At 37.3% G+C, this 15,772-nt stretch overlaps 1 protein-coding gene across 6 annotated transcripts in view; it reads left to right on the top strand.

Annotated features, from left to right (window-relative positions):
• Positions 1–15,395, top strand: part of LOC131791907 (uncharacterized) — a 42,036-nt gene extending 26,641 nt beyond the window's left edge. For all 6 annotated transcript variants that reach the window (XM_066172077.1, XM_066172075.1, XM_066172078.1 and 3 more), the window contains 8 exons: positions 4,430–4,572; positions 4,936–7,868; positions 8,920–9,844; positions 10,296–12,847; positions 13,240–13,367; positions 13,675–13,795; positions 14,228–14,310; positions 14,842–15,395. In XM_066172077.1, coding sequence (XP_066028174.1) covers positions 4,977–7,868; positions 8,920–9,844; positions 10,296–12,847; positions 13,240–13,367; positions 13,675–13,795; positions 14,228–14,310; positions 14,842–14,893 — 6,753 coding nt within the window. In that variant the 5' untranslated portion in view covers positions 4,430–4,572; positions 4,936–4,976 and the 3' untranslated portion in view covers positions 14,894–15,395. The remainder of the gene's footprint in view (positions 1–4,429; positions 4,573–4,935; positions 7,869–8,919; positions 9,845–10,295; positions 12,848–13,239; positions 13,368–13,674; positions 13,796–14,227; positions 14,311–14,841) is intronic.
• Positions 15,396–15,772: the final 377 nt, after the last annotated feature.

Here is a 15,772-nt window from a genome sequence, read left to right as displayed (position 1 = left end):
CACATATTTTTTTCCTTTTTCTTTTCCACCATAATTTTGTCATAAACCTGACATTTACTTAACCAGTAATTCCTTAGTAAACTGAAACAAACTGCATGTTGTTTCAAGTTTATATCATGAAAGCAAGAGACCTTGCTTTTTATCAGTTTACCAGCATGATAATTTTTGTAGTATGCACTTTTCAAGAGTAGTCTGTTGGTTAGATATTCTATGTACGTCAGGATTAAATATCTACTCACCAAGCCATTGTAGATCTTTAATGACTTCCAGTGAATGTGGTAGATTTGAACCAAGGTCTACTGATTTACCTTTGTCACTCTCTTGGAGCTCTTTTATTTTTGTGTGTGCAAAGAACATCCGTTTTTGCTTTTTTCGCTTTCTTCAAGTCTTTGCAGGTCTCACTGGGTCCTAAAGTGTATGTTTGATTAAGATTCAAAAACTGTAGTTATATCTGTCATAGTGTTTGAAGCACATGGCATATTAATGACAGAGATTGTGTATTCAAGAATTTCTAGGCCAGCGGTAAAGCTCACAATGGAATGGTGACTAAAACAAAGGGTTACTTATCTTCAGCTCTACCCACCACAGTTTTGTTGAAGTTTTCAACAATGTTTAGGATTTTTTTGTATTTAAATGCTAATAGCTGATATGTAGAAAATTGACATTTGCTTACTAATCACATAACAAGTTAAAGTGGGTTCTATGTTTTAAATTTTCCTGTCAGTGGTTTTAGTGCAAATAGGTACTTATTATAGACAAATTATTTAAACATAATTTGTAGTGAAAGCAGAGATATAAATTGTTAATATTTTTTTCTTGTATTCATTACTTAAAAGGTATGCATACCTACATAGAATTTTCTCTGTATATTTTTGACCACAGTTCTGTAGACTGATATGGTAGTCTTCAATGAATCAATCCAGAAACTTTGAAGGTTCAATTTTAAAAATGTAAGTGATACCCTTGTTGTCATGCATATGCACAGTTAAACTTGATGAGACTTTGGAGCTTCTTGGGCATAACATTGTATTGGATGCCTTCAAACTTTTCATAGAAATTGAATCCAATTATTCTTAAATTGTACAATGCAGTTGCAAACTCCATTGGCTCAGTAGTGTTGAACAAGTCCAAATCATAGATACAGTAGTAATATAATTCTACGGTATACAATACTTAATAGACACTCCAGACATCAGAAGCTAGTTGTTGTAATTTGCTGGAGCAGTTAGGAAACTGAAGTGGACATGACAGTTTCCCTAGTTTTCTGTGTTAGTTTTTTACACAAACGAGTGGCCAATCAGAGGTGCCTACTGTCAAAGTTTCTCATTTTCATTCCATTACTATATTGAAAGAAGTCAGCTTTATTTTTATTTTGATTTCTCAGTGGACTTTCATTTGATCTCTTGAGATGTAAGATTCCAGCCTGAGATCATGATGGCATTGTCCTAAGAATTTGGAATCACTGTAGAATGATGCAACTCAATCAAGAAGTTGGCTATACCAACAGTTTACTTTCATTCAGTACTAAAATGTATTCAGTTTTCTCTAAAAATAATTATTTCATATAATTCACTTCATGTTTTGACTGTCTTTGGCTTTGTGATAGATTTTTGGGTCATGGAGAACTTTAATACACAAATCAACCCAGTTTTCAAATTTGTGACTTGTAATCATTGACTTTACGTTGGAGAAGGTGTTCATACTACCATCGCAGTGTGCTTAGATCAAGGTGAGGAGTTTCTGGTGACTGACCTGAATGGGTCTCCTGGTGCTACAAAGAATGGCAGTTAGATTGTGTATCCTCAAGAATTTTTCCAAGGGTCTCTTTGATCTTTGCTGCATCTTCCTTCATGACAGGCTGTTTGGGTACAAAGCCACATTTAAAAGACTATGGGAAACAACTCTCTGGTGTATGGGAGAGCTGACAAGCCCTGGTTGAATTACCAGTGGACTGCAAACTGGGCATGTATTCACTGGGCTGGTTAGAACTGAGTGGGCAAGTGGCAATAATGGATTGGGGAAATAGGCATAGAAGTACTGATGAAGATGACAATGCATCAACAGAATGCACTGATGGTGGTTCTGTCAGTGAAGGTACAGCTGGTCTGGTTGCTAAGTGTGAAGCAGGTTCTGTTAGTGAAGTTAAATTTTGGCCTGTTTTGTGGAAGATACTGCTGGTTCTGTGGAAGGTACTGCAGGTGCTGTTTGAGGTGTATATATTGAGATGACAGTAGCCTTGTAAGCATTGAAGATAATTAGCCTCTTCATACTTTCAACTTAAACGAAGAGATAATAATCAGCATCAACATTACTTTTTGAGGTTGCCTTTTTCATGACTTCTGATATTGTCAATTGAGTGCTCTAAAACAAGCAAGTCTTCTCTGCTGTCTTTGATATCACAATTGTGGACAAAAGAAAAACAAATTACACTGTATGATGGCCATTATTGTTGTCAGTAAGAGTACTGTCCAGACAAAACTATACCTCAGTTGATTTGAAGTGCATCTGCTGTCAAAACCCTGGTCACAGCCTTAAGAGTTTAATTGAATTATGTAAATATCCAACTGATGATGTAGCCAGTAATTTGTCATCAAAACAAAATGGTTCATGATTCATGTTTAATTAGACTGATAACCATAGTGAAACTACAATAATAGAACAATGGGCACTTGATATCTGTTTCCCTACAAATAAAATGCTGTGGCATACACTAACAATTTAAATGGAACAACTTTAAATGAACTGGCAGTCAAGTTGCCCACAGATCGACTCTCCAACACTTAGAATTAGTTTTCTATTGCCTTGAAGTTTTCTTATTCCACTTTTCAAGTATACTTTAACCCTTTCACTCCCAAGATCTTATGAGTAATTCTCCTTACTGTCTGCCAAATGATTCTCATCATCTTAGTTCGGAAAATTTTATGTCAGATCAATTAGTTATCTGATAGTTAATATTTTTCTTTATTCTCATCACTTGTCTGCATGATAATGTATAGATACAGTAAGGAGAAATTCTGTCTTGGTCACTCACTGGAGTTAAAGGGTTGAGCTAAAGAATCAGAGCATTTGTTGGGGGATTTAAATCTCAACATCTAAGTGTTTGATTTAACAGTATGTAATGCAATGGCATAAAGTTAATGAATTGTTGTTGAAACTTCAATTATTTCATTTTTTAATGTGCTTTTTCGCATGCAACTTGGACCAAGTACCTCTGAGCTGTACTGTATTTTAACTTAAACTTCATATTGTTCTTTTGGGTGAGGTTAACTGGCAAGCCTTTTAACAAGTGAGCCAGAAAAATTTTAACTTCATTCATTTTGTAAGGCAGTGAGTAGAACTGTGGTGGATATGGACTTTTGGAACTATGTAGAAACTCACAAGTGTTAGACACCTTGTCATACATCTAATCTTTCTGCTGAAGTGAGGCCTTAGCATTGGAAATTCTTGTCCATGTTCCCTATCTTCTCTGTTGATTTTGAAATCAATTGTCCTTTCATCAAAGAAGCCAGAAAGCTTGGTGTTCTGGATTTTCTCCCCTACTGTGTAAACCTTCCCACCTTGTTCCTTTATACACACCAGTGAGTACTGCTATGGCCCTCTTTGTTTACAAACCATGCAGCACTCTTTATGCTTTTTAGCTCATGATTCATAGCTCTAGCTAGTTCAGTACATTTACAAAGCACTGCAGCTTTTGTCTAGTTTGAGATGTATAATGAAAAATCAAGCTTAAAACTTTTTCTATACCTGCTCTTTCAATAGGTACACAAAATATCTCTTAAACACCATATCTTCAACCTTGAACTTTTGCTCAATTCAAGTGCAACCTTTTGCTGTAAATGCAAAATAAAATTTTGTATAAATTTTTAGATGGTATGAATGTGAGATTCTATATTTGTCTAGGAATTTCAAAATCCTACACTGTGGTGACCATGTTTACTTTGTCCTTTAACTAATTTGAAGCAGTTAATGATAATCAGTACTTGTAGGTTAAAGATTTTTTGTCATCCTTTCTAATGAATTTTGCTAGTTGCTATGGATTCAGCTGTTTCTCAGTTCTGTGTCAGTGAAATGAAAGTCAACAAAAAGCTTACAGAGTTTTCTTCATCAGTAGTGTGACTTGTTTTGTTTGGCCTGTCTTTTCTTTCAACAATTTCCAATTGAAAATGTTTCAAGTTGTGCAAAAGGACTTTTTAAAACTTATGAGATTTATCTTTTGCTAGTAACTTAGGCAGTTTGTCTTAACTTTGTTTTCTCTTTCACATTGTGCTGTACATGTAATTGTGGTGCTCTTTATTTATCTTTTTTTAGTTCTTGTCTCACCATATCATTCTTAGCTGCAACAGTTGATTTTTGAAGGGCATCATATTCTAATGAAACTGTTAAAAGAGGAGTTATTGAAAGGTTACATTTATTACCTTTTTTTCTGCAGGTATTTTTCCCTGCAATGTGCGGTTGATACGATTGTGTGGCAAACTACTGAGAGCAATATTCAGAGGAAAAAAAGTCTGTTTTAAGCTATTACAACATCTAAAGTTAGAAATACCAAGATGTAAACCAAGCTCTATACCCCAGGTTTGGTGCATTTATATCATGATGAAGCTAATGCTAAGATTAAAGAATGTTACAACTTGCTTTACGGTGACTAAAGTTTACTAGTTCCCAATTGTGAAAGTTAAGTTGCAATAATTTTCTTTTCTAGTGGCCATGGTGACCAAAACAGTCACAGCTTGGAGTGTAATAGATGCAATTGGCTATACTTTTTGCATTATGACATTAGGTGAATGTGTAATGCTGATGCATACAGTTGAACATACACAGCATAGACATGGGTTTTAATTTTTTTCCCTTTTAATGATATATACTGTTGGTCTTATATTAAAGGACATTATTTTCTTTAGAAGCTTGATATGTTTCTTGTCATCTTACTTTATTTAGGAAGAAAAAGAAAAACTCTGATCTGCAAGTCTTCATTCATCATGTGCGATAAAGCTGCATGTGACAGGCAAAGCAAGTGCTCTTATCTTCTTAGGAAGTTGCAAGATTTCTTTCACCATGATAAGATTGTGGATGGAGGTGACAGTATTAAGCAGTTGACTCAAATCATTGGTGTGGTCAGTGGCTGTGATGAAGGTCAAGCCTATTTTAAAGCTGTACAACAATATGTTGTGCAAACTATGATAGGGCTATTAGAAGGTTCTGGAGACCACTTTATCTTTCTACCTCCTGAAAGTGATTTGTTTAATGAATCAAATGCTCTTTATCTTTTAAGTCTCCTGGCTTTTCAAGCTGGGGACACTGCTTGTTTGGAGGAAATTGCAAGCTTCCCTCAAAGTTATCCTAATGATGGTTATTTGATGATCAGTGTGGGAGTGATGTTAAGTCAGAGGATGAAGTATAAGCTTGGTGAAAAATGTTTTCTGAGTGCATTGAGTTACTTTGAACATAAACAGAATCATCTGGGCACTGTTGTTACCACTGTGAACTTGGCAGCCTTTCATAAGATTTGTGGAGACCATCAGAAAGCTAAGTCTTATTGTAATGCTGCAGTTGGGTTTTGCTGGGATTTCACAAGGACCCCAGCAACTGATGTTCATTTGAAAGTAGTCTTTAGACTTGTTACCCTATCTCAAGAACTCACAGACTACAAAAGTTATCATGATATTCTGAGTGTTGCTGCGAAATTTGACATTGGCCAGATTAGAGATACTTTTGCAGTGCAGCACATGAAGCAGCTGATGACTTTGCAACTGAAAGAACATGAAGGTGAACAGATTAAACATGACGAACTGGAAGAACTTGCCTTACAACTGTTTGTTGCAGATACATTCATACAAGCACAACCACTGACGGCTGACTTCATAGCAATTGTTATGACATTGGCAGAGATGTACTGCACCACTAAGCGCTTTAATGAAGCTAGGCAGTTGATTGACAAGTTGGAGTCAACATTCCTGCATTTTAACGGTGGAAATTGCCCAGTTTTTGGCTTTTTACAGTACCAAATTGGCCACTTTAAATTTAAGTATGGAGAGGCTAGCGACGCACAGAGTAGTCTCCTAAAAGCTGAGCAAATATACATCCACTTCTTTGGGATAGAGCATCACATGGTTGGATTATGCAAGAGTCTACAGGGTGCCTGTACCTTGCAGAAAGGAAACCGTAAGGCGGCCTGTTATTTGCTAAAGGAGGCTCGCATTATTTTTGAGAAAATAAATCACCACCACCAAAAAGTGGGCACAATTCTTTTGAAGTTAGCTGATCTGGAGAGTGAGGCTGGAAATTTTGAGAATGCCAAATTAACCATTGAAGAAGCATTGGAAATGTTCATGTTGTCTTGTGGTAAGGTCTCCCTTCAGACAGCACTTGCTTATCTTCAAGGTGCATCTATTCTGCAAAGGAAAGGAAAATTCATGCGTTCAGCTTTGGACAAAGTGAAAAAAGCCAAGGACATCTTTATATACCATGGCTTGGGCCATGATCATCCAGATGTTGCCTTCTGCCACTGTTTGCAAGGCCGGTTACTGCACTCCCTGGGTCAAGTCAAAGAAGCAGAAGAGGAGTTTCTCTTTGTACATCATCAGCTATCATCACAAGATGACTTGTCTATGAAGACCAAGGTTATTACCCCTGAACTTTTTCGAATGTTCTTTTTGGTAGATGCTGATGGTCTTGCCCTCAAGGGTTCTCTCTTTTCCCACTTTCTTTCTCTTGTCAGTCTGGTTCATATGAAAACAAGGGATGAAAAAACTGGTCATATGAGAGAAATTTTCAGCTGTTTGGAAGAGCTAGACTCCGAGTTCCTGACAGTTTCAAATAATGTGGGCAAACATGTGCACTGTGCATTGCAGAGAATTTTGGAGGCTGATATCCAGGTTTATTGCATCTTCATTCCTGATTCTGCTACACCACTAGAAGAGGATGAGTCCTTTTCATCATCATACAGTGACAAGGAAAAGAGGCCATCAGGAGATTTTGACAATGTGTTCTTGATGTCATCATGCAGTGGCAATGGAAAGAGGCCACGATTTCTTCTCTTCTGGAAGACATCTGATGTCTTGGAAACAGGAGACTTGGGCTGTGTTACCTCTTCCTTCCGTGAAAGTGTTAAACTACTGTGTCTACAGCCTAAGTTTAGAAAAACTTTCCATGAGAAACAAGAGTTTTTCATGAAGCTGCCAATTCAAGAGCAATCACCTGCTGTACCTTCCCTCTCTTCCCGAATTGACTCTCTTCCACTTCTAGTTGATTTAGAGTTATCAAAATTGCACAACCAGTGTGACAGCATAGATAGTTCTCCCACTGCATCTACTCTTTGGCCTTTGGCTCATGTGTCTTACTTTTCCTTTAGATTTTCTTCCTCTGATAAGGCATTGCTTGTTTTTTTCAAGTGGATTTCTAGTTTAAGTAGAAAACTGGAATTGTCTGAGGTGCTCAGCATTTCAACTCCAAAGATCCCCTTGGCTTTACATAGGAATTGTGCAGTCCACTTTACTTTTTTGGACCCTATCTGTGCCTCCTTGTCACTTGCTGTTGAGGAAGGATCTGTTTATGTAAAGTGTCGAGCTGTAAAAGAAAGTGGGTCAACTTGTATTTGTTCCTCTGTGAAGTGTGCTTTGGAGAGCATCATGGAGTCTCTTGAGTCTGATTTTCAAGGATCAGGCTTTGAACAAACTCAGTGTTTGCCATGTGTGGAGGATGGTGGTGAAAATGCTGAGGAGTCAACAAAATGTTATTGTCACGGTAAGGACTTTCAAGACAAATCTTCCTGCAATTCTGACCAAAAGTTGGATTTACATGCACAAACCAACTGGGAACCAGATTCTGATGTGCTAAAGATAGGAATGTCTGTTGACCTGTCACAGACTGAGGTAATTAAAATTTTTACTTTGTGATTGAAATCACTAAAACAAGTAGGTTCATAGGTTAAAACTTCTCCAGATAAATATTTGTTTTGGCATGATGTAAATGTATACGTACTTGTACAAGGTGTAATCTTATTTCTTTCTCTTTCTACCTTTAAAGAAGGCAAGGGAGGGGGCTATTTAGTGTAGGAGTCAAAAATTTTTTATCCTCATTATTTTGAGAAGGTTAATTATTTTTACTCAAACAGTGTAGTGGTTGAAGTAGAATCTTGCAGTCACTGTCTCAAGATATTTTTGAATCAGCATATATCTTTTAGAACTTTGGGTCATCTGTCATTCTGAAAAATTCCCTAAGATGCACTGATAGAATTGGAAAAGATGGTGAATTTTCCAAGATGTTTAGACCATTTTTATCGAAGTTTTTGTCGTTTGCATTGCCATGAGTTTCCTGTGTGATTGATAAAGAGGGTAATTAAAATGTTTCTAAGTTTAGGGTTAAAATGAAGGAACGTATTGGACTCTGGATCAAGAATTCCAAATTCTAGCTTTTGCTGGAGTCACTAGGCTTTGTTCTCAGTCACTCTTTAACTCTTTAACTCTCAAGATATGATTGTTAATTCTACCCTCTAGCCGCTACAAATTTCCTTGTAAACAAGTTATGTGAATTTGGTGTTAGATCAAAATGACAACTTCTGCCTGATGCATTTGAGTACTCTCATTACCTGCTTGCTGGATAGTGAATAGATGGATGTTGTAGGGAGAAGTCACTTGTTAATCACTTGTTAAAGACTTGAAAGTCATTGATTTAGAATTCATAAAGGATAGAATTTCTAGTATAAAATAAGTCCATTTTCGGCAGGATCTTGTTTATTGAAATTGTTCTCTTTTGGATTGTAAAACATTATAACTAAAAGAAAGAGTGAATATCAATCATTGTAGATTTACCCATAACTGGGAGATGTCATCATGAAATTATTAATGAAAAGATTAATATTACAATGACTTAATGTATTATTTTTATTTGCTTTAAATTGACTATGGTTTTTTTATTTGATAGGATACTGAAAGCTTATCATTCACTGCCCACTCTGGAGACAAGATTGGTACTGATGTTTGTGTAAACCTTTTGGAGTGTATTTTGAGAAACAGACAGTTATCTTTAGAAATACAACTTTCAGGCAACAGCAATGGATTATATACTACTGATGGTACAGAAGAACATGTTAACTCTCTTTTAACTCCTGTGTCAGCCTCATCACTGAACAGTTTGCCCTTGGGTCAGTATGATGCCACAAATGAAAACCCAGAGTTTATGCAGAAAGCTTTGCCATCTTTGAAGAATGTCTGTGGAGAAACATATTCAGGAAAAGAGACAGGTAATGTCTCAAACACGTCATCAACTTCACAGGGAATCTTTGTCAGCAGTCACTACCATGAGAGTGCAGCAGTGAAGTCAAATTGTGAAGAAGGTTGGATTGCAAAGTATCATCCTAGCTCAGAAACCAAAGACAATTTGCCACCAAATGAAAGTCCTCAGGAGAATTGCAGTGTTCAAAGCACTGAAGCATGCTCTAACAAAGAGGAGTCAAAGGAGGATCACAGAATGGAATTTGATCAGTGTCCTGGACTTCCATTGACCACAGAGAATGGCAAAGGCACCATTCTCAATGGCAACCTGATCTGTGAATTGCAAGATGAAGTTGTGTTCTACCAGGATCAGTGCCATGAACTAAGAGAAAAATTGATAAAATTGAAAGAAAAATTGAAGCTCTGTGAAGAGGAGAAACAAGGTCTTCAAGCTGAAGTAGGAAGACAGTTGTTTCTTGAAAGCAAAGAAAGACGATGCAGCAAAAAGGTTTATCAACCCCCCAGCAAACATGCCAGTGGGACAAGTGAGCCTGTTGGAGTTAGAGGTGCATCCCATGACTTTTCAGGTACAGATGCTAAGCTGCTTGGTGGTGCAGGTCCTTTAGAAAAAGCAGGTAAATACTTTTTGGAATAGTTACTGTGGCTATTGTGCTCCCGATAGGATTCATATTAACTGTATGTTACTTCTACTACAAATTTGCACAATTGGCATACATTACTTATCATGTCCTAAAGATGATCATCAGAAAGCATGCTCGATTGGTAGAGATCATGGCTTTCTGTCTTCGTCTTTCAATAAGGCACCTCAGAAGGTAGATGTTGCACAATCTGAAACTGTGTTGTATAGCCATTAAGTCAGTATGTTGAGTTATAACTGAAAATTAATACTGTACCTTTATTTAGAAATTCCATTACATTAATGAAGGTTTCAAAATTTCACCTTTCTTGGGATAAGTATGCATGCATGCATTATACTATTCCAAGACGGTATTATTATGAATGAGAAAAAAAACTGCATTTCTAAGAGTTACCTCACATTTATCTTGTTTGTGTTTCCTTTTGCAGGTATCTTGCTTCAACAAAGACTCCGGGAGATCTCACTTTCCCTTTCAGAATCGGAACTAAGCAGGATCAAGAAGCTTGTTCGACCCATGTTGGATAGCTTTAGACTTGCCAGGATCAGGGAGGGTTCAGAGTTGTTTGAGGAATTAGAAAGAAGAGGGAAGTTTTCCTTTTCCTTTGTTAAAGATCTTCTGGAAAGAATCCATCGTTTTGATCTTGTAGAGAAACTTGCTGAACCTTTTCATAATGGTGGAGAATCATGTAGAAGGGAATCTTTTTCACCTCAAGAGAGCAAACAACTGGTTGACATGTCTGAAAGTGTTTCTGGTGTCAATGGTAAACAATGCGATGAAATGGAAGAAAGGAAAGAAATATTTGACAACACTGAAGTTGATGAAGAGGATGAAGTTTGCAACTATTCCAATGTAAACTCACTTAATGGTGATAAAGAGGGGGCTGCTCTTACTTTTCATGCAGAGAATGTGAATGGATCAAGGTTTTTTGGAGATGTGGATTTGTCACAGGAGAGATACGATTCAGCCTCAGGTTTGTCTCAGTCATTTGATGCGTCAAGTATTGGATTGGACTCCCGAGAGAAGTCTTGGTCACCTTCATTTACAGTTGAACAATTTGAAAGTGAAAAGCTGAAAGGAGCATGTGCTGCTAATGGCAAAAGGGACAAAGAAGTTACACATGGTTTCTCTTTTCCTGATGGTGCAGAGACACAATCTTATTCTAATCATCACTTTAATGACACTGTAGATGGTGCAGCTAATTTACCAGATAGAGCCCAAGATAGTTTAAAGCAAGAAGACTTAACTAGTGTGAATCAAGATTCTCTTCCAAATGGAGACACAAATCAGAGGCAAAATGTTTCAGGTGCAAGGTTCACTGCTCAAAAGGACACAGCAACAGATCTTTCTGACTCTCATGTGAGCAGTCAGTCAAAGAAATGGGAGCATTTAGGGGCCAGGCCAAGAGACAGACCCCTTAAAACAGACAGATGTCCAGAACCTTCTTTGCTAAACTCATTGGAAGACTTGGTACCTCCACAAGTTGCTGGACCTGTGGCTCATGGAGTGGCCAACACATTCTTAGAAAGACACTCAGAAGACAAACATCTTCATGAAAGTTTATATTACACTAACGTTGAGAAGATGTTGACTGAGAATTCTTCATTACAAGGAGCTTCTCATGTAGACAGCATGGTAAACTTGACTGAGTCAAATAAAGCTCAACTGTACTTTGGTGAGTGTCAAGTTCCTTTCAGGCCAGATCCATATTCTCAAATACATGTGTCATTGTTCCCTCAGACTAGTGGAGCATGTATTGGAGGAAATAACAGTTCAAACACTGGCTTCAACTTATTGAATCCTAATGTAGCCAACAACTTTGTGCCTTTTACAGGACTGCAAGATGGGACTTTTCCATCTTTACAAAGAGATGAAGTTTTTCATTCAGGGTTCACTGGTTCAGGATTGACCTCTGATTTCATGCAGCCCACAGGATCTCAAATAGGTGCCTTTAACGCATTGAATTCCAATTCATCATTTAATGAGTATGCTCTTGGTACAAGAGAGCCTCAAATACCTCCGGATGGGCATTTTACAAGTTTGCAAATTAATCAACCAATTCACCTAGGGTTACATGGTTCAGGCTTCACTTCTGACTTGACAGGGTCCACAAGGCCTGAAATGACACATTCTGCAACTGGTACACAGAGAAACAGTGACTTCAGAGGCAGTGCATCAATGTTACCTTCAACAAGAAATTCTGGATTATTAGGAAGTTCATCAGTTAACAAGCAAACCTATGGTTTCCCTCCAGATGCTTCCCCAACTTCATCTTCAGGTGCAAGGGTTAATGGATCTGACAGCAGGCTTTTTTCAGAATCAGAGTCAAGTAGAGTTAGTCAGTTATTGCCAGTCACAACAGGCAGTGATGGTTTGAATACATCTGAAGAGGTTAACTCTAGTAGCAATGCAATGAATGCATCTGGTGATCATTTGGCTTCTGGACATTATAGAGAAGGAAGCAGGGCCTATAATTCTTCAAGCTCTCACATGATATCTGGTACTGATACAGGGGAGAGTCAATCTGGCGAAACTGAAGATTCAGTCACAAACAGAAACTATGGCACAGAGTCAGTGGAGTCTACGGATAACTCCCTACTTGAATTGGAACAGCGTGTTGAAGAGGCTTGTGCAATGGTGGAAAGAGTGCTTAGGGAGAGAGAAGAAAGAGAAGAGTTTGGTCGGGAAATTGAAAGAAAAGAGCGTGAAATTCGAGCAGAAAGAGCACGAAAGAAGAGAGAAAGAGAAGCAAGGGAGCTAGAGGAAGCCAGAGGATGGCCTCAACAGCAGGAACCAGTTACTGGACAGTCTTTGTGGCTTTGTGAGCATTACCAACGTCATTGTAGAGTACGTTTCCCTTGCTGTAACAACTTCTATTCATGCCACCGTTGCCATAATAATTCCAAAGAATGTGACAATGAGGAAGCTAAAGCAAGTCATGCTACTCACCTTAAATGCAGCTACTGTCATCATGAACAAGAGGTGATGAAAGGTTTTTAGTTATGTTGTAAATTATAGTTATAAGAATTGCCATATTTTTTATTGGGAGTGGTAGAAAACATACAGGGAGGAGATTTATGTCCTTTTTTCCAGTAATATTTGTTAACTGTTTTGGTGACTTATTAATTATAATACACTCTCTACTGTTGCAAACTCACTTTGCACATGTTTGCAAAATTTTAGTTGCCATTTAAATAAAAATTAAGCAAAACAAATCTCACTGCAAATTCAGATACCAAAATGTTATCCCCTTTCCATGGCAACCACACTGGTTGATGAATGAGACAATCTATGTTAAGAACTTTGTGATCATAATTCCCACTAACTTAGAGTGTGAGACTTTGAGTGTGATTTTCCAAATCATTTCCTTTCAGATTGGTGAAGACAGTGGCAAGTGTCGTAGTTGTGGAGCAAAGATGTCAGCATACTTCTGTGCTATTTGTAAACACTTCACCAGCATTGACAAAAATCCATACCACTGTGAAAAATGTGGAATATGCCGGTAACTGACCTGACAGAGTTTTCAGTTAATAAAGAACTTTTCTGTTGTGTTTTCCAAAGCTTTTTATGTTTTGAAGCCACATGAGCTTTTTCAAGGGTTCAAAGTGTAACTTTTCTTGTAAGTCATCTGTTTGGCAACCTATATGTGTAGAAACATAGAATAGTAACCAGAAAGTAAACACTTAAACAGCTCACATTTTGCCTAAATCTTTCTTTTCTCAATCCTACCTTGAAGCCAGCTTTACAAATTTGATTTTTCTACCTTTTAAAGCAGGGCACTGGTCTTATTATGCCATGTTTTCTTGTAGCATACATAAAGACAAATCGTTCCACTGTGATGTATGCAATGTCTGTCTCGACAAACGGCTTCAAGGAAAGCACAAGTGTAGGCCAGACTCTGGCCATGATGAATGCTGTATCTGTTTAGAGGTGAGCTGGTAACTTTCAAAATAATTTTGGTTTCTTAATCGTTTTTATTATTATTATTGTTACTGTTGTTGATATATTTTTTATTAATTTACCTTTCTACTTCTTTTCCCATGAGAAAATTGTCCCACCCTGTATGTGTAACACTGTGTTCTTTCCAAACTATTATATCAAAAGTCACTTTCACATGAGCCATGTTCTCCAACCACTTTTACACCTTCAGACATTTTGTGGTTATTTGCTTAGAAGATATATAAATGTAACACTAATTTTAAATTCTGACATACTTTGTACAATTTTTCTAACCCACTACATGTGTATATATTAGAAAACTTGTTTATACCTTCCTTTTATCCCTTATTTCTTGACTATATAAAAGCACTTCTTTAATCATGACTTCAGCATAATAACTTTTCATTTTTGTTTTACTTGTAGGATGCTTTCAGTGGATGTCAGATTTTACCCTGCTCACACAAGGTTCATCGAGAATGTGCAATAGCTATGATACAGAATGGAATGTAAGCACTTAATTCTTCAATATTCCTTCGTCACTTCTTTGCCTTGTTTGTTTATTTGTATTTTGTTGTGCTAGACTACACACTTTCCACTTGATAGTCAGAGAAAACAAGAAGTATATTCAAAGTTAAAAACTCTTCTGAGCAACTACCTCTGATACATTACTGTGACCAGACTATTTTTTGTTACTGGAAATTCTCAGAACTACTGGAGTAAACCTCCTTTTGTGCAATAACTTAAGGTAATGCAAGCTCACTAAGAAGTGTCAGTTGGGTAACAAGCCTTGCATTTTATTTGTTTAACTTTTCCCTCAGTCCTCTACCTGGGTGCAACAAGGCTTGTCTGGCTTATGGATACTTTTCTGTGTTTTATTGCAAGTGAGGAACCCATTCCACTACTTCCTCACTCACATGTAAGGAAATCAGATTTCTGCCGTAGGTCATTTAACCTGTTAGTTAACTACAGGTAGCCAAAAAAATATATTTGTATGCCAATTATTAGTAATTGTATGTTTCTTATGTTTCTTATTAAAGCCGCACATGCCCAGTATGCAGACACCCATTATACAGCCCAGCTCCTGAGTGAAAATTGCTGCATTTCATGTTGGTGACTGTCAGCTGCTCAAGGCATGTCTTTCAGAAGGAAAAGCATGTCAAAAAGAGAAGAAAATGTTTTACAATTCTGATATTAAAGTGTATATTAAATAGGTATGCATTATGAAGCAAACAAATTTCAGACAGTATTTGTATATTGTTTGAGTTAAAGCCATGACTTAACCACATTACTTTAAGAAAAATGGCTTTCAGTTAGGTTTTGCTGAAAGACATGTTCTTTGAATGCTAAATATCTCTGACAAGGAAACAATTTTGTTCCACTTTGAAAAAAATTGAGAACATGGTATTAAAATGAAAAAAAGGCACATGATTATTAAAGAATTATCTTGTTTGTTAAAGTTGTTTAAGATAGTTGCTTGAGATTTATTGTCCCATGATTTTGAAAAATTCAGCTGTTACATATCTATTGTGATCGATTTCATGTATGTTCAGTTTAATATAAATATTATTGATCGAGTTGGTCTGCCTTTTATGTGGAGTTGATTCGTTAAATTGCAATAAACTTTTGTGCAATGAAAAGTCTTTAACAGTGTGACCGCTTGTGCTATGAAAAGTCTTTAACAGTGTGGCCGCCTGCAACCACACCCCCTACACACACCCTTGCCCTACCTCCCCACACACCCTTGTCCTACCCCCTACACACACCCTTGCCCTACCCTCTACACACACCCCTGCTCTACCCCCTAAACACACCCTTGTCGTGTCCCCCTATACACACTTTTGCCCTACCTCCTTCTCCACCCCTCGTATGTTTAAAGCGAAGCTTTTCATGAAAGTAATAAGGCGTACCAAAACTGGTATTTCGGTAAGAAAAGAAAAAAGGAGGCTACCTATTCTTGGGGTTTCACTG

This window comes from Pocillopora verrucosa, chromosome 9 (genome assembly GCF_036669915.1).
Source record: "Pocillopora verrucosa isolate sample1 chromosome 9, ASM3666991v2, whole genome shotgun sequence".
Lineage (NCBI taxonomy): Eukaryota > Metazoa > Cnidaria > Anthozoa > Scleractinia > Pocilloporidae > Pocillopora > Pocillopora verrucosa.
Note: the sequence above shows the minus strand (reverse complement) of the source record. Positions and strands in the feature narration are given on the sequence as shown.